Source organism: Cavia porcellus, unplaced genomic scaffold, assembly GCF_034190915.1.
Source record: "Cavia porcellus strain 051 isolate PalLab524CR breed Dunkin Hartley unplaced genomic scaffold, mCavPor4.1 scaffold_6, whole genome shotgun sequence".
Classification (NCBI taxonomy): Eukaryota; Metazoa; Chordata; class Mammalia; order Rodentia; family Caviidae; genus Cavia; species Cavia porcellus.
In genome coordinates, this window is record NW_026947489.1 from 51,292,897 (window position 1) to 51,311,869 (window position 18,973).

General features: G+C 43.6%; 1 protein-coding gene across 3 annotated transcripts; it reads right to left on the reverse strand.

Moving 5' to 3' along the window:
* Positions 1-397: 397 nt before the first annotated feature.
* Positions 398-18,433, reverse strand: LOC100725052 (TRPM8 channel-associated factor 2). 3 transcript variants are annotated; one of them, XM_003475301.5, is made up of 8 exons: positions 18,329-18,433; positions 16,017-16,650; positions 7,136-8,127; positions 6,742-6,839; positions 5,609-5,822; positions 4,979-5,218; positions 4,086-4,423; positions 398-1,562 (listed from the first exon to the last, which is right to left on the reverse strand). In XM_003475301.5, the coding sequence occupies exons 2-8, from the start codon at positions 16,637-16,639 to the stop codon at positions 1,308-1,310; spliced, it is 2,760 nt and encodes a 919-aa protein (XP_003475349.1). In that variant the 5' UTR covers positions 16,640-16,650; positions 18,329-18,433; the 3' UTR covers positions 398-1,307. The 3 variants fall into 3 exon arrangements, with proteins under 3 accessions (XP_003475349.1, XP_013014151.1, XP_063106726.1); XM_013158697.3 differs by having other exon boundaries at positions 16,017-16,653; XM_063250656.1 differs by lacking the exon at positions 18,329-18,433 and adding an exon at positions 18,199-18,288.
* Between the last annotated feature and the right edge of the window lie 540 nt (positions 18,434-18,973).

The window sequence follows — 18,973 nt, forward strand, 5'->3', positions numbered from 1 at the left end:
TAAGACCAGCTTCTATGGATTGGTGGATTTGGACTGCAGTCTAATTCATCATTAACATGGGTCTCTCAAAAAGTCCTTCTCACTTAATTCAGTCCCCATGAGATGATTATTTCTGCTTGGAGATGTCTCAGTTTTGTGTAAGCTTTTCTGAAATCCAAGGTGACTTACAGGACTAAGGCAATAGCTGGGGACTTCTGAGTATCATTGGTAGCTGAGTATTTCTGTGAATCTATTATCTTGATGTCCTCAGTCTTGAAAGGGATATAAGATTATGTAAATTTAGGACTCAGAAACTTTGCAGCTTTTATAAGACACTCCCTTAATAATGAATCTGCCTATAAGGCAGAGTTGAGAAGGAATCTGACCCAAAGATATAAGATGACAAAGGAAACCCATACAAAATAAAGATCCATCTTTATTTGTAGTTACTTTTGGGATAGGAGAGAAGGGTGAATGAAAAAGTATGGCAACTCAAGGCTTTTAGACCTACTGATGAATAGAAACCTCAGGAGGGCAGGATGAATTACAGCATTTTGTTGGATGAGTATGATGGCACAATAAATTTCTAGCCAGGTATAATAGTATCAAAAAGAAAGTACAAAGGCACATTCCCAAGAAGCTTGGTTCCAGTTTTGTCTTTATGACCTTGACCAGCAGCATCCTGAAGGCAGGTTGCAAAGAAGTGAGACAGAACACGAGGGCTTGGCAAATTGGTCATGGGCATGACTTGTCAACAACCGAGATCCAGGCAATACACAGAAACAATTTCCAAAACTCTGCTCTGAGACCAATCAGACAATGTTATCTTCAATTCTTCTCATGATAATGCAATTGGGTTTTTGATAGGATGAGCTAGAATCAGTGACTACAAACCTTGTAGAGCTTTTAGTGACACAGCGTTCCACTGCTCCATGTGTGCTATAGTTTCATGACCATTGGCAAGGTCAGCCTGAGGAGTGGGAGATATGCCAGATGGCCAGTATTTACTTTGTGTCCACTGGGCTCTCTATTGCAGTGTCTGCCCTCACCTGGTAGAGTGGACTTCTTTTCCTACTTTTGATTGGACTGTACTTGCTCTGCAGACCATGTTTCTTTTCCTAATTTTAATAAATGTAAAACCTTGTTACATGTTTATTTTGTTCAATTCTTTGTTCAAGGCAAGAAGAACCCAGAAAAAAACTGTAGAACTCAAGCACCTGGTAAGAGCGGGATGCCAGCTCAAGGCTTGGAACATCTTGAGCCAGGTCGCAGTGGCAGATTAGCTGTAGGATCTTTATTCTTCTCCCTCAGTGCCCACTGTATGTTCTTTACTTCTTGGACTCCATGTACACTCTCATGGGGTGTTCCTGCCAAGAGGGAAGATGGGACAGGCTCTTGGCCACTTCCTTCTGGACAGGCCAGCCCCAGGACTCAAAGAAAGGCACCAGATTCTTCTGCACTGCTTCCGAGAACTTTTTCACCCATAGATTCATCTTGCCATCCTTGTCTTTGGGGAGATCAGAGAGGGTCTGGTAGTCAGCAAAGAGCTGGGTGAATGGCTCCCATCCAAAAGCTTCCTGGAGCTAAAGGAAGAGAGAATCAGCTTTCAGGTTTGCTAATGTAGTTGCAATATGCATGCTGGCAAGTATATTTATTTTACAGTGAGGAATTTCTTTCCCTTCATCATTAGCTTCACTTTTATTATTTATCTCTGTCTCCTCACCCTACAACTACACGTACATTCAACATTACTGGTTTATTTCATCTTTTACCCATCAAATCATATACACTTGAATCTAGTAGTGAGGCTCATGAAACCCTAATGCCTAAATTGAATAAAGGACAATTACCATTATCTTTAATTTTTAAAAGAATCCACAGCTCTTAAGAGTTTATTTTAGCATCAAGACAGATTTAAGCCTGACTGAGATGAGACTCCCTCACAGCCTTATATATGCAGCCTCTTAGGACCCCAAAAGCTAGTAAACTTCAACATTTTTCAGGCAGTAAAACAGTCTTTGTAAAAATAGCTCAGGCCTCCAAGTGTCTGCAGGTACTATATTACTGTGTGAGACACTGCTTTTAGAAATATCTTAAGGATTTAAAAACAAGTATGACTTCTATTTCACAGAGGAACATTACAGAATTTTTGCAATGGCAGAAATCTGAGTATTTCCCAGCCCCATTCATGCTTTTAAAGTTGAGAAAAAAATATCTACATCTGGGGTACAAAGGTCCAAGAACAGATGGAATATTACAGCAAGCACCCTCAGAATCTCATGACTCCTCTTATTTCTCATTTGCTATAGCTCTTCTGGATTCTGGTATTTTATTCATCAATGCATCAACAAATTAAACATTCATTAAATATATCACATTCATGAGCTGCCTGCCATGTGCCAAATATTGTACAAGGCAAAAAAATGGTGCAGGAGTCCTGACCCTCTAGGGGTACCCTTCAGTGGGAGGGACAAAGATGTAAACAGACCAATGGCTAAAAAGGTTGGCTTCCTGAGGAGATGATGTCCAGGGAATAGACAACAGAGCTGAACTTTGACAGGTGACTTGATGGGTAACAGACAAGGTGTTCCAGCGTGTTTCAGCAGCAAGAGGGACACACGGGGAGCTCAGAACCTGAAACAGCCAAATGCACTCATGACTGCAAGCAGCGCTGTCTACTGGAGGGAAATAGGAGGAGGAGGAAATCAGAAAATATGAGGATGAAATGTTAGCAAAAAGTCCTACATCTACGAGCAGCTTTAACTTTATCCTGGGCATGAAAAAGAATAATTTAAGGGTTTGAAAGATGAAAACTAAGCTCTATTTTGGGAGTGATATGGAAGAAGGATTGGGGGTGCTGAGGCAACATGTGGAACAACTTAGAAGGAAGCTACTGCATGAGACCAAGAGAAGAGTGATGAGAAGCTGAGCTAAGGAAGGCATCAGCATCAAGAATGTTGAGGAGACGTTTAGGAGGTGGAGGAAGGTGCTTGTCTTAAAGCTGAGTCTCCAAGATGTTAGTAGGTCTCTCTATCGCCCTGGTGAACTGGTGTGCAGGCTTCATAGCAAGAGGATAGATGGACAGGGCAGACTTAGGGTTTTACACATCAGTACAAATCTATGCTGTGGTTCTGCTGCCCAGCAGACCATCAGGCTGGTTATGTCGGAAATGAAAGCTGGTGTAATTAGAGTTACCCACTGACCGGGGACATCTCACATTTACTCATCAGAAAATTAGTCACAGGAAAAGAATCAAAAAGGTTGTGAAAGTACGAAAGCCTGGGACGTGCTATTTACTCCAGATTTCAAGTTCTACATCTGTCACTTCAATAGGTACTATGGACAGGCTGCGTAAATTCTTTTTAATTCTGTAAAAAGTGGACCATACAACATCTATTGTTGGGATTGCAGAAGACATCACAGGGAACGTGATAGAGGGAGTAGTTTTGACAACACAAAAACAGTCAAAGTGAAAGCAAGTTTGGGGAAGGAAACAGGAACTTATGCTTTTCACAGGAAGCAGACTAGCTTCATAATTTTGGTGTTCTCCTTATGGTTTGACTTGGTTATTCATTTTAAAAATACATTTGGTTCAAGTGGAATGATGGAAGTCTGGTAACCTTGCTGGCAGACTTATAGCCTACAATGTCTCTGTGTAATGCAATTGTCCTGCAGACATGTCCTGTAATTATAAAGGGAAGTAACATTCACTTGACTCAAAAAAGTACGATGAGGACAAACAAAAAAAAAGGTTATATACTAAGGAACACTTACTAGGGGACCAAAGACCAAAGCAGTGAATGAAAGAGTTACAACTCAACCTCAGAGCTTCTGCTCTTAATCTGCTCTTAATATTATATAGTATGCTATATAATACAGACAAACTTGTATTTTTTCATTTCTTGTTACACTACAGAGTCATAGGGGATGCGTCATTCTCTAAGGTGGTAACCTTAGAAACAGGACATGCAGTCCAATTTGTCATGCCCAGGGAGGTGGTGGTCCCAGGATGGCGGGCTGAAAAGGAGTTGGAAGGCGCCTGTGAACAAGGGTGCTACTAATTGCAGGGTCTGGGAGGCTCTCGCTCCCTTCTTTCTGCTCTGTACCTGTAGATATGTTTCCAGAGCTGTCCACACGTTCCAGTCACACAAAGGTGCTCCCTTCTGCAGGTATGCTTTGATCCTCTTCTCTCGTTCTGGAGGGCTCAGGGCAGGGTGGGCCTGTGCCCTGGGGATACCCAGGACTGTCTCATGCACATAGACTGACCAGAGGTTGCAGGTGGCCTCTGTGGTGTGTGGGGGGAACTCCCACCCAGCCTGCTGCTGGTTGTGGCCCAGTTCGTGAATGGGTCCCCACAGGCCTCTGCTTCTCATGCCCGCCTCATTGATGAGCTCCTCCACAGACTCCAGGTGGCACATAATAGGATACCCTGAGTGCATCCAGCCTAGAAACACAGAAAGGAGAGATGAGTCACAAGGCTTGGAGTCACCCCAACCTTCTTGCTTCCTCTTCCCCACTGTGGAACTTTTCCTCAACATTCTGGTTGTCCCGAGCAATTTCAGGATCTCTGTGCTGACTGAAAATTCAATGGCCTTTCTATGGTACTTGATTCCTTTCCTGTCTCTACCATCTGAGCTGTACGCTTCTCGTTCTGACCTTGAATAATATGGACACACTGTACATGATCTTCATTTTCAACTCTGAATTACGTTTTAAGGAAGTAGTTCCCTTTGTATGAGCTCCTTGAAATGACCCTTACTGATAACTGTGAACTCTTGCACTAATTTTCTGAGATCACTGTAACTATCTGGTGAAATCTTACTTGGTAGGCATTGCTGATTTTCCTGAAACATCTTTCATCCCTATCATAGTCTCTATTTCTCATGTCTTTTTTCCTTACTTATATAATTATGCTTCATATATCTCGGGCATTAAAAGAAAGTCAATATAATAAATACCTGTCGGCTCCTGACTTGGAGCATTCCCTGGGGGAACCTACCAGCTGAGATTTGCACGTCAGCAACAATTCTCTCAGGTCTACGGAAAGGAAAGGGCTGGGCTGCCAGCCTGGCGATAGCCTGCATCATCTCATCCCAAAGGCAGAGCACAGGTGCTGGGTCTGTCAGGGACTTGAGGTTTGCAGTTGGCACAGTCAGGATGATATTATCAGTGGCCAGCTCTCCCCAAGGGGCTGGGCTCCCCTCAATACGGCTTCTCCACTCCTCCTGCGATGTCTTTCCTAGGAATAAACACCATGAAAACGGTAACCATTCCCCCGGCTTTCATTGAACTGGAAAATGCATCTTGAACTCTAGGAGAACACTGATAGAATGAATTACTACCTTGTGGGTCTATAGGCTGAGACGAAGGATAAGCTTCCAGAACCCTCCCTTTTTTCTGCCCTGAAGTCTCCATACACATAGGATGTTTCCTATGCCCTGTCTGCATGTCCACTTCTAATAGTTTTTCTTTTATGTCTGTGGACGCTTCTTCCTATCCTTCTCTCCCACAGGGACAAGAGTCTCTGTGATGTGGGGGTGAGATTGTGGGTGGAGAGTGCTAAAAGTGAAATTCCCACCAGGCATGCACTGTACCTCTTTCTTGTTACTCCAGAATCTAGTTCACTCACCTAGCTTGTAGTAAGGGGCAGGCACAGCCCTCCTGAGGGTGACAGGCACGGGTCCCAGTTGACTGCCTTTGGGCACAATGACATAGAGGAGGCCACCCCACAGGCAGGGGACTAACTGTTGGGTCTTGTCCATACAGCACTGGTGAGTCACCACAGGGGCTCGAGACAGCTTGCTGGCCGTGGTCAGGTCATCGGTGTGGCAGCCAATCTGTATCTGGACGGGGGATTCTACCATGTGTCAGGGACCAAGAGCTCCTGTGATAGGGAGCTGGGGTTCTGATGGTGGAGAGAACTAAACATGGAACTCAGTTTCCCAACCTATGCAACCGTAGCACCTCAAAGTCATGGACTAAAAGTACCTGCCATCCAAAAGAATTTTTGGGGAGGAGATTTAAGTAGCTCCAAGAGGGTCTCCATCAGATATGAGTTGATGAGATACCAGGCAGAACCCAAGGCTCAGAGGGCCTTATGGTGGGTTTTTCCTAGGTGGAATCCTGGGCTGTTACATGAGGCATAAACAGTGTGGCAGTCCTAATGCTGGGAATGAGCAGGGAATCCTGGACCACTTCGTGAGGACACAGGGAGCCTGTCCTGGGGCAGGAAATTCTGGTTTTAAGGGCAGAGGATAGATTCTCTCCTTTCCTGTTTTGCCTGGAATGGGGTTACCTTTCTTACATTTGATGTAAGTGAGCTCTAGAAAAAATGCTGACTCAAAGGAGCCTTAACTATAGTGGAAACTATACTCACAGTTAAAGGGTAGAACTTAAACTCTACGTAAGGCATATTTTTGTGGGTGACAGGATTAAAATGCTCTTCAGTGTTGGGGTGAAGAAGTAGAATCCAGAAACCTGTGCTACTGGGAAAATTGGGAAGAACTAGCATTTAACAGGTGCTGCTCTTCCTTGTTTGTGTCTGTAGATAAAACTATCACAAATGGGAATCAGAAAGCTCATGAACAACGCACTCTGGATCTGACATTAGGAGCTGGGATTAGGCTGTATCAAATTTAGTTCCTTCAACTGTACAATCTCAGTCGGGCAGCATGATGACTCCTTGCACTACTAGACTGAGACAGTGGGTGAGAAAGAGGTAGCTGTGTGTTTGAGGAAGACATTGCTTGAGTTTGGCCTTACCTTTAGGCCAGCAGAGGCAGCAGCTTCTGACAGGCAGACTTCGACATTTTGTCCTTCTAGGAGGTAGAGCCCAGTGCTTACCCAGGAGTCACTGTTGCCTGATAAGTCATAAAGAAAGCTAAGTTTTCTGCTCTTACGTGACTTCAGCCCATGGAGTCTTATAGCCCCTTTCACAGGAACGGTTTCTCCCTGTTTCACTCCATTCATCCATGCTTCTTGGACTCATCCTTCCTAAAACTTAAATAGAACCCCAAATGCCATCTTCTTGAAAACACCTGATAAAGTACAGAGCCAGTCTTCCTGAGGATCAGCACCTGCAAGTTTCTGCAAAAAAGGCCAATCCCACCTTTCCTGCACACCAACATATTCAGGGCACTTTTTACTCCTTCCATACCTGGGTTGGTTCCATCAATCTCCACAGTGATAGGGTCTTTGGAGGGATATGGCCCAGAGGAACAGGTCCAAGTGCCAAGGCCATGGCCCAGCTGAGAGAAGTCAGTTCCAGAATGTACCAGCTCTGTGGCCAGGCAGAGCATTGTGGCTTCGCAGGAATCACTGGCCACTGGGTTTTTCTGGCTCACAGCTGGGAGGCCTGACTGTTGCAGCATCTTCTTCATGAACCTGTGCAAGGATATATAAGCAGGGACCCCCTCCGCTGGGATCTGCAGGAAGGCCGCGCCATCTACTCTCAGCTTTGCCAGACAGTTCTTTTCTACTTTATCATCCTCATGGTTCAAACTCGCCTGGAAATCAGACATAGCCTTGCGGAAGTGGTAGCTCCTCATCTCAAGAGTAGGGACAGGAAAACAGCCTGGGCTGAGGGACCGAGGCAGGATGCAGAGGCCAAAGCAGTTGAGGATACCATTACCAGGAAAACCAGTCAAAGCAGAGCGGCCTGGGTTTTGGGAAGCCCACCACCAGGCTTGCCCGCCAATCAGCAAGCCCCCACCCTCAGCCACAAACTCGTGTAGTTCTTTGGCCTCCTTGGCACTGTATGCTGTACAGCAGTACACATTCAAGTCACTGGTCAGATGAGAAGCCAGGCTGCATTTCAGGCCATGCTCCAAGAGTAGTGAATGCAGATTTTTCAGATTTCTGTTCACCCCAACTTTGCCTGTCTGACCTCTGGCTAGCCAGCGGATAGCATTGAACAAAAAGGGTCCCAACTTAGGAGCACAAAGCATTGCCTCATGGGCAGCCAGGACCACTCGGCCACGGCCGTAGTGGGCAGCTGCCAAGAAGCAGGCGAGGGAAGCATTAAGTCCCACAGGGAACGCCAGCGCCCCATGCACCAGCAGCTGTGAAGGGACTCCCCCCGTCTTGATGTCCAGCTTAGAGATCCCTTCCAGGAGCTGCTGCTGGGCCTGCTGGAGCTCCTCCCAACACCTGCAAAAGAGATGAGTGGTAAACAGGCTACAGGCAGCTAATGAGTCCCCAAACCAGTTCAGTGAATGGTGAAAGATCACATAATTCAGCGCAATCTTTTCCTTCCTACCATTTGGGATTTTTAGCTTGTAGTGCCATTTATTTGGTCAAGTCTAATGTATATTTTCCACCTTCTTACAACACACTGCATATGACTGTTTAGAAGGCTGTGCTGGCACATGTGAAATGCTGCCACTTCTCACGACTGTGCTTGTCATAGGTTTGCAGAGGGAGGTAGTGGCTTTATCTCCATTCGTAAGACTCACACTCTCCAAATGATGACTCCAGGAATCCTTCCCAATTAGTCAGCTAAGCTTCGAGCAGTCTGGTTTGAATTTTATATTTTCAAGATAATTAAACATATAAGTAAATTTAGAAAAACTATTATATTATTTCTACAGAAAGCAATTCTGAACATCAATTTGTATTTTCCTTGCACTCACTACCTCTGTACCAAGGACACATAGGTAAATTGTTTCTTATTACACTTGGAGATTTATGCACACTTTCTCTAATGCACAGTGCATTAGAGAAATTCCACAGTGATTCTCATTAATTTGCAAAATATGTGTCAATAAATACAATACAAATATAATTTAAAAAGCAAGAACTTTTCCCAACTGAATATTTATGTGGACAATTCAAATAAAACTGTATAAAATAGTATTATTTTAAAAAATACTTAAGTCTGGTGCAGTAACACTTACTACTTTTTTGAGAAATAACCAAAATATAACAAATTAGGAAAGCTTTTGTATTTCAAAAAATTTTAAACCAAATTTTTGGTTCACTAAGTGTTAAAGAATGGAGATTAGCTAAATAAATTTTTATTAACCATATATCACATGTCATGTAATAATCAAAGTAATTATTAGGCCACATTAGAAAATATTTAATGAGGAAAATTTAAAAATTAGATTCTAAGATATTATTCTCCAATAAGTTGACTTTTGAAAAAAAAAAACCTCAATACCACAAAATCAGATATAGAAACAGGATCTGAACCAAATTTATCAAAATACCTTCAGCAAGTACCTTTGATTAGTAAGGATATGAGTTATTTTAATTAGCTTTATATAACTTCAAAGTCTCAGTGCTTAAAATCAAATCTTTTAAATGAAAAACTGTTATTTTTAAAAACCAAAATAGTTTTTTCAAGTACTGAATATTACCAAACAATTTACCCCTTACACAGATACTTTTTCCTTAATTAATCTTCAGCATGAAAATGAGTAGCTAGATATTAGATATTACTTTTTTTTTTTTGAATTTGCAAAATTCCTAAGGTTATCCTGCAACTTGTTTCTTCCGGTAGAGAGTCAAACTGCCTCCTGGGAGATAATGACACTGAGGTAAACCCATGCTAATAAAACATCCCCCTGCAAGTGTCCTTCGTGAATATCTCTTGACAGCTAATGGCAGTAAGTCTCAGCTCATGGTAGGAAACTTTCAACCTGGAAAGCGGCGGTAAAAGAACTGGGTCACCTGAAGTCTTGTGCCCATAAACATCTGGAACTGCTGCGAACTGGTGAGCAGGTCATGGCATGGACTCTGGATTTTGACTGGTCAAGGTGTGACACTTAGGCTCACAGAGGATTATCAGGCAACACTGCCTGATAATCAAGTCAGTGTTTGCTCATGTGTTTCTGGGATGTTTAATAGCATCAATAAGTTAGCTAATGCACAACAAGTACATTTTTTAACACGTTAGTGATTACTTAACATACATACACAGAGTATCTGGTCACTTCACAGCTGAAAAACAGGGGCTTTAATACTTAATGGTCATTGGTATGGGTTGAATTATATTCCTCAGGAAAATTTATTTTTGAAGTCCTAACCCCCAATACCTGAGAATATAGATCTTATTTTATTATTATTATTGTTTGTTTGTTTTTTGAGGCAGGATTTCATTGCATAACACAGGCCAGCCTTGAACTCACTAGGTAGACTGGCCTCAAACTCACAGCGACCCTCCTGCCTCAGTCTCCTGAGTGCCAAAATTACAGGCATGTACCATAATGGGCTTGGACATTATTTAGAAATAAGATCACAGATAAATGAGGATAAAGCTACACCACAGTAGTGTGGACTGCTAATTCTGTATAACAGGTGTCCCTACGAGACCTGGAAATAGACACACAGAGGCAGAATATCATGCAGAGAAGGCAGAGATGGGGAACATGCTCCCACAAAGAATGACGAACAGTGCCAGCAAAACTTCAGAAGCTGGGAGAGAGACATGTAGGAGATTCTTCTACAGTGCTCAGAATTCATTTCACATAATCTTTACCTAGAAACTCTGCTTGCGAATCATACTGGAAGGACATAATTATAGAATGGTGAACTTATAGATATTTGATAGCAAAGTAAAAAAGCAATTAGTGACCTCCGACTGTGTTCCTGTTGCTTGTTTCATAGTTAGCCTGCTAAATTCAGGCAGCCTTGACTGTCTGTGTATAGCTGCTTCTCTCTGATAAAACACTAGGTCAAACTTTTTCCTTACTTAGAAGAATAAATACGTTCTTCATTACTGTATTTTTCCTTACTTGTATTTTTCCTTACTTAGAAGAATGTATTTTCCTTACTTAGAAGAATAAATATGTTTCCAGCGTGCTTTAAGAACTTCATGTTTAGGGCTGGGGATTTAGCTCAGCGGCATAAGCACCTGCCTTGCAAGCAGGCAGTCGTGAGTTCGATCCCTGGTACCAATAAAAATGAAAAAGACAAAAAAAAAAAAAGAACTTCATGTTTGGGACAGACTGGCCCAATCAAGGACATAACTTTACTTGCTCTGCTCAAGTCCTTTCCTCTCCTCTCCCCCAGGATGGTCCTACATTATGGTAAGCAATTTCTTTTAAGTAAATCTATTTAGAACTAGCTTGTTTGACAATCTGTGCCTTAAGTCACGTAACCAATCATGCAATAACCTGCTATTAGCTTTGTACTTTCTTCTTGCAAATTATATTTAAACTGTACTTTAATCTGACTTGTGGCTGATGATTTGGAATAATTCCCACCAGTCCACCAGTGTTAGATCAATAAATGTTGCCTTCTAGACTCCTCGGTACAAAGAGTCTTCCAGTTTGGTTTGATATTAGTTTTTCTACAACAAAACTAAATACAGAACTGGAAAAAGAGAATTGAGTTGCTTATAATCTGAAAGTCCTTGAACAAAGACTTTTCTGTTGAACAGCACTACAGTGAGGGTAGAGAAATATCTACTCTTCAAGAACTGCCAAATCTGAGCTGCCAGTATGTGTTTACTTTTCTAAGAGCAGTTTCTTACATGTTCTAGACTGTAGAGATTACACAGTGTGTAAGAATAAGGAGCTTTTGATAATCTTAGCTGAAATTTTCTTCCAGACTGTGTCTTGGTTAAATGCAGCCACTGTCTTTGCATTTGCCTTTGAATATTAAAGTAATTGAAGCATTTGTCTCAGTTATGTAAGCAGGTTCAGTCAGCTCCTGCCCTTGGGGACAGGACAAGAGAGAATCCTTTTTTGGTTTTAGGTGGTGTAGAGAACTGTTCCTTTACAAAACTCAAAGTCTTTCTGGAGGGGTTGGAAGTAAGGAAGATTGGTGGATCAGTCAGGGGACTTGGCAAAGACTTGGTGACAGGAAAGTTCACTGAAAAATTCAATGAGCCCATTCTTATGAAGGAGGTAGGAATCTTTTGGAGTTCAGAATTCAAAGGAGCGGGTCAACTGTGGCTCATTTGTGTGCAGAAACTGAAACCTCTGGCACCGAAGTCCAGAGCATGATATGGTCTGTGGTTTACTGCTAGGAAAACAGGCTACCCTTTCTCTTGTGAAATGCATTGTGATTCAGATGTCTCTGCTTAAACTACTGAACTCTGCCTTGGTCATTTACAAGCAGCTAGAGGGTGAATAGCAGCTCCTCTACTCCAAGCTTTATCCTCGGTTAGCTGTGCTCTTATTTCCAAATAAGCTCCATATTCTCAGGTATGAGGGGTTAGGACTTCAAAAATAAGTTTTCCTGTGAGCCACAATTCAACCTATTCCCACAATCATTAAGTATCAAGGCCCCCAGTTTTCAGCTATGAAGTCTCAGGTCACCAGTTAAACACTTACTGTACATGTACGTTAAATAATCACTAATGTGTTAAAAGATTACTGTGAATAGGCATGGTTATATTTTAATAAAGGTTTATTTAAAAACATAGGGCGCTGGCCCATAGGTCTTAGTTTGTCAATTCTGGTGTAGAATCTAGAACCAATGTCCAGTTTATAAGAAATACAGGAGAAAAAGGAATAGAGTATATTAAATGCCACCAGGGGGATTCAATCAGCAAACTGGAAAACTGTTGGCTAATGGAAAACTATTTGGGATAGATTTTTTTTCGGCTTTATTGAGACAGGGTTTTGATACCCATTTCAAGCTCACTGTGCAGTCACTTTGTAGCCCAGGCTGGGCTTAAATTCTCCTCCTGCCTCAGCCTCCCAAGTGCTGAGATTGCAGATATACACACCCCAGGATATATTGTCTTGTGTCTTTAAAAATTTAAGGAAATCAAAACTTGGAAAGGAAAATCAGATTTTTATGAGCCATAAAAGTCCTATCAAGAAATCAAAACATTTGAATTTACTTAAATACCAATGCCAACAAAATTTTTAAAGTTATATGACTACCATGGAAGTGAACACTAAGGTATTGTTCTTTTAGATGTGGTAGTGGTACTTTGTAGCTATGTTTTCAAGACTTAATGTTTTTAGAGATTTACACTGAAGCACCGATAGAATGATGTGGTGTCTGCTTTCTGCCTCAGAGTGGTCTGGATGGAGAGTGGTGGGACTGTGTGAGAAATAAGAATGACCAGTTGACTATTATTGGGGTTCAGTAATGGCTGTACAAGGGTACAATGCACTGTTCCCTCTACTTTTGCGAGTTTGAAGCTTCCACAATTAAACATTAAAAAAATGCCCAATATGCCTCAGGTTCAGTTGCAGAGATGAAAAAGGTAAAGATAGATGAAGAAAAACAGGTTTTATTTGCTGAGGAGTCTTTTTTTAAGAAAGTTTTTTTGAATAAGGAGATAAGGACATGGCAGGCAGGATGGAAGACAGGTTGTAATCTGTCTATTACAAAGATACAGACCATGGCTGGGAACAGGATATACAACCTGACCTGGAAGGAATGCGACCTGTCAACTACTGCCAGGATGCAAGGGTAGAGCAACTTTTGAGGGACTTTCCAGTTAGGACAAGATCTAAGGAAGGTGTTAAAGGTGGTGGTTATTGACCTTGGCGCCGCTGCAATCTTATTGTTCCCTTGTGTTCTTGTTTCTGCAGTGGCTCATCCTGTTTTCAGGACACATCTCTTCTTGTTTTTCTCTATCCCTTCACTCTTTTTATATCGTTCCTTTCTTCTCATTTCTTCACCTTTCCTTTTTCTTGTTTTGCATTAAATAAAAGTTGTGTTTAGCTGTTCCTTGCTCGTCTCAGCCAATTCTTTGGGTGGGCCAGAAAGAATCTGGAATTTTTAAACACCGTGCCATCCAGCAACACTTTGAGGCCATTAAAAAAGATCATGCTGATGGGGCTTAATCTGAATATTCCTTGACATTAAAAGCAAAAACAAGTTATAGCAAATCAGATTCATTCCAACTTTATCTCCTTCCCAACCCACTTGGAAAAGAAGGACTTTCAACTGTGTCAGGATTTGGGGGAGAGGGTCCAGAGCACTGCTCATGCTCACTCAGTGTTGATCCTTCCCTTCTTCCTATAGCAGAGTCTTGATTTCTTCAGAGACACTAGTACACATTTAAAAATATCAAGACCTTCACATGCCCTGGCAGCTAAAGTTAACCACATAATCTAGTTCTGGCCAGTAAATTATAAATGCAAGTCTTAATGCTTAGAGATTCTAGAAAGTATATAAATTTCTGAATTAAAACAGACAGACCCAGCCTGTGTGTCCATGTCAGCTTATTACTGGCTGAGCATAACTATAATGCCTAGATTGGTACTGGTCACTTTACAGCCAAAGGACAAAGGGACACAGCATGACAAGAGCTGGGGGTAGTAAGCAAGAGATTGAGAGACAATGAACTTGAAGCATCATAGAGGCACAGGACTGCACTACCTACCTGGATTTCATGTCAAGAGTACAGAGACAAAGAAGCTGTATGTTCAATCCAATGTAATACAGCTTTTGTTACAGAGAGACAGAAAAACACAGTGAGTCATTAATATCCAAAATTAAACTACTGATCCATAATCTGTCTTCTCATCATTTTTCAGCATTCAATGAATGGCAAGATGCATCTTTAAATCACTCACCAAAAATTTCAATTTCTCTTTTTTCTTTCTTATTCTATTTTTGTCCATCAGCCAAGACTTCTGGGTCCTATTTTGGAAGCATATCTAGAATTGGAGTTGGAATTGCATATGCATATCCAGAATTGGAGCTCTTCCAAACATGATGACCACCTTAGCCAGGTCAACACCAGCTCTCCTGGGGTTTATTTTGGTGACTTCTGGCTTCAACCTCTGCCTACTATAATCTATTCAACATCATTCTGAGGTTGCCTCTTGAAACACCAGTCAATCACATCAATTCTCTTTATACATTTTCAACTGCTTCTTTATCTCAAGTTAAATAAGATCTATAGTCTTAGCTGTATACCATTGGTTCTTAGACTGAACTCACTTCCAACTGACCCAGCCTTATCGCTCAGCTCCAATTATTCTGGCCTTTTTAATTTTCCAGGAAGATTAAGCTGGCTTCCATATCACACTGGTTTCTATTTGCCCTTCTTGCTCCTTGTTCTACCTGTTTTTTCTTATACATGCACATACGGTTCATCCCTCACTTCTTTAAAGTGTCTTATCAAATGTTACGTTCCAGAGATACATCCCATGCCATCCATCTGCTTGTTCATACTCAAATCCACTCCCTATTCTTTCTGGTCATTTTCTTACATTTCTTTGTGTCCTGCACCCTGGTGTGTTCAGCCCACGGAAGGCATGGACAAAGCAGGAAGGAAGGAGGCCCAAGGAACATATCCTCTTCAGGATGTAACTCTTATAACTACCATGTCTTCTTCAAGACTCCAGCTCTCACCGGCCAGCCCTCCCACCTGTGGCCCAGCCCTGTGGACATACCCAGCATGACCTCAGCATCTACGAATGGCCACAGCCTCTGGACTCTACCACCTCCCTTTCTGTCATTGTTTACCAATGTCTTGTCTGCCCTGTGTAACTTTTAGATTTTTAATCACCTGTACTTTCAATTCTATGTGCTAGATCCCATCTGTGTAAAGCATTGTACCCTGATTCAGTCTAATTGATATTTCTTCCCTGAGGTCCTTAAATAAAATAGACTTTCCTTATCTCCTTCTTATACAACTTCTGTATCCTGCTTTGTTTTCCTCTGTGGCTCTCATCAATACTAGATAGAGTACTCATCTATTTGTCTCCTTAATTACAGAATTCTCCCCTGGAGTATAAGCATCAGGGCATCATTTGTTTGTTTTGGTCTCTGCTAGACTCTAGCCTCTAGAATGAAAAGAGCAGTAAGTACCCACACAATATCCTTTCATCCATTTAAAGAGGCATTAATGAGCACTGTATGTTTCAGGCAGTACACAGGGAGAAAGACTGGTGAACAGGACAGACTTTTCTGTTCATCTGACTATTGGTTTGGCCACGGAGGGATGAGCAGTGAGGACAGGTCTCCATTATGCATTTAATTATACCACTTTGGTTTGTGGTGTTTCCAAACTATATAGAAAATTACTTGTATTCCATTGGAAGCTCACTGAAGAGGAAGAATTAACTCTACTACTTAAAATAAGTCAGAATCTTTAATGGGAAAGTGTCACTCACCTGATGTGAAGTGGGATCTTGGGCACCTTCTTAGAGACTTTGAACCGGCCTCTGTCCCCAGAGACATCAGTGAAGTACACTCCAGCGACACTTGTCACCAGATTCCCAGGGAAACTGAACAGCACTTTGCCACAGCCGTGCTGACTGGCCCACTGGCAGGCCTGGCCCCCAATGAGCAAGCCCCCACCACGTTTCACAAACCGGATGAGTTTCTCAGTCAAGGTGTCATGGTAAGCACTGATGCAGTAAGCCCCTCGGGGCTCCCCAGGTTCTGCCACAGTCTGTGCCTCCACCCCGGCATTCTTCAAGATGTTCACTAGGGGTTCCAAGGATGGGTGCACCCTAGTGGGAGCCTCAGGGTAGACACGGAGCCAAGCCACTGCGTTGGCAAGAAATGGAGCCAAGCCAGCATGCAGCAAGTAGTCTTCATGGGATACGACGACAAGGCGACCCTGGCCATAGGAGGAGGCAGCAATGAGCACCTGGCCCTTGTCATTCACCATCACTGGGAAGGAGGCCTCCCCGATGAGGAGGAGCTCACTGGGGATGGGGTCTTTGGGGACATCCCAGCTTGTTATTCCATTCATGAGGGCCTGGAATGCTTCAGAGGGAGTCATCGCCATGGTTCTATCAGCTGCTAGGAAGAAAACAAATATTTGAGTAGATCAGAACACATGGGGGAAAGTAAAAACAAAACTAAAACTTAAAAACAAAACAAAAAACACCACAGACTATTAAATGCATTCATATCACCAATTTTATGGGTTCTGTACTATGTGCTAAGCACTATGGTAGCATTGGTGGTAAAGCCAGGAACAAAACAGACAAGGCCTCCACTTTTAAGACTCAAATACTTTAGAAGGGGAAAGACAATGAATGAATGGATTGATGCACAGGTAAACAGAATGGAGTAATCACTAATTTTGGGGATAAAAATAAGCATGATGTTAAGATAGGGAGTGGCTGGAGTACTTAAATTGGGTGACAGGAAAGGCCTCTATGTAAGAAAGTGACATTGAAGCCCTGCAGTGGATGAGCATTCAGCAAGACACACACCAGAGCCCAGGAGAGGAGGAACTGGACCTGAGTGTGTGGGAGGGGCTGGATCCTGCACGGGCTGGTAGATAACAGGAGACAGATGATGTGCGGGAACTGAATGCACACGTCAGAACAAACAGGGCTTAGGACTTGCCAGAGGCTGCATTTGTGCTGACAGCCTCCACATGTTTCAGCAATGCCCACTAATTTATCATACCATCCTGAAATGCGCAGTTTCCCTCTTCTAGGCGGCTGGCCGTCTGTGGTTTTTGGAGGGCTTTCAAAAGAATCAGTTCACATGAAACTAAATTCACTGCAGTTCTCTCTTCAGAGCGTTCTTTCTGGATAAATTACTTAGGTCTCGGCTTTCCTATTTACAAAAGAGTAATACCTGTCCTGGGGGGCTGATTTTGGAGATGAGCAGAATACCCATCGCGCACACCTTGTTTCAACTGAGTAGAAGCCAGTGCCTGTCCCTCTACTGCCCTTTCTAGCTTCCCCAAGTGAGGTGGGCAGTGTAGTTGGTGGTGCTCCCGCCCCTGTCTTATGTATGCCTTGCAGAGAGCTCCGTGCCTTCCGTAAGAACCCTAATATGAATCCTCACGTTTCATCCACCGCGCACTAGGTGAAATCTGCATTGTTTTCCTCTTATTTTAATGTGTCCATGTATGGCACTCCACATTTCCCTGTCATTTTACTGTGTCCCCAGGCCTGGGCATGCCTGAGGACACCCCGCATTTCTCATGGAATTCACCTTCTCTCCCCACTCCTGCTCCCCGCCTATGGCCTCTGTCATAATATTGCTCCAGACAATGAATTCACAAGCCAGCACGTGAGCGACTGGCAACTCAGAGTTTAGAGGGGGACGGAAGGGCAGAGAAGACAAGAGATGGGGAAGCCTGAGCTCAAGATCTTGTTAACCACTTTTGAGAAGATGAGCAATCTGACTGAAAAACTAACAAAAGCTCTAGATGAGTAATCTGTCCCAGAAAACAGCACAGCATCCTGAAACAAATGCGTTTGCACGCTAGCAGACAAACACGTTTTGTCAAATTCCTGGCTAGATTTCTAAGAGGAGAGAGAAACAGTTTGGAGTTAAAGGGCAAGTAGCACCAGATGAAAGAAACGAAATGAAAGTTCAGACCTCAGACGAGAGACATCAGATCGCCAGGAAGGCATGGCCACCCTGCTGGCACCATGGGGCGTCCCTCATCTTCTCCCAGGTGCTCCGCCCCTCACCCTGACCCCAGTACTTGAACGACTGAAAAACTCACATTTTGCCAGCAGAGGTCCCCGGGGACTGGAGTTGCTGCAGGGAGAATTTCCGGAGGTGGGGAGGGAGGTCCAGGGACCGAGCTACTCAGGGGCGGAGCTACCCGGGGCGGAGTTACCCGGGGCGGAGCCACCCAGGGGCGGAGCTACCGGGGCGGAGCTACACCGGGGCGGAGCTACCCAGGGGCGGAGCTACCCAGGGGCGGAGCTACCCGGGGCGGAGTTACCCGGGGCGGAGCTACCCGGGGGCGGAGCTACACAGGGGCGGAGCTACCGGGGCGGAGCTACACAGGGGCGAGGCTGTGCAGAGCCAGAGTAGGGCGGGGCGACGCGGAGGGTCGGGGCTGGGGTGGGCCCAGGCTGCATGGAGGGGCGTGGCGTGGGTGTGGCAGTAGTGTGACGGGAGGTCTCCCAGTCCTCGCCTGTCCACTACTTTACAGTTCCTCTCTTTTCTCTACACCGCGGGATGGCGGCTTCACCCTATCCGGGTGAGCATCTGTGAAAGTTGTCACACTTAGTGAGAAAATCATATTTCAGATCTCCAGTGAAACTAGATTCGGGGAGAACGGTCCCCCTTCGACACTGTAACCCTTGGCCGGCATGAGAGCGGTTGGCTCCTGGCGCAAGTCCTGCCAAAGGCCCGCTGA

Bases quoted from the DNA above. Each gene is read 5' to 3' on its own strand.
- LOC100725052 (XM_003475301.5), bottom strand. From the start codon at position 16,639: ATGGCGATGACTCCCTCTGAAGCATTCCAGGCCCTCATGAATGGAATA. The intron at 5,823-6,741 runs GTAAGGCCAAAC...TCCCCCGTCCAG, and splicing joins CTGCCTCTGCTGGCCTAAAG to ATACAGATTGGCTGCCACAC. The intron at 4,424-4,978 runs GTAGGTTCCCCC...CTGTGTTTCTAG, and splicing joins TGACGTGCAAATCTCAGCTG to GCTGGATGCACTCAGGGTAT.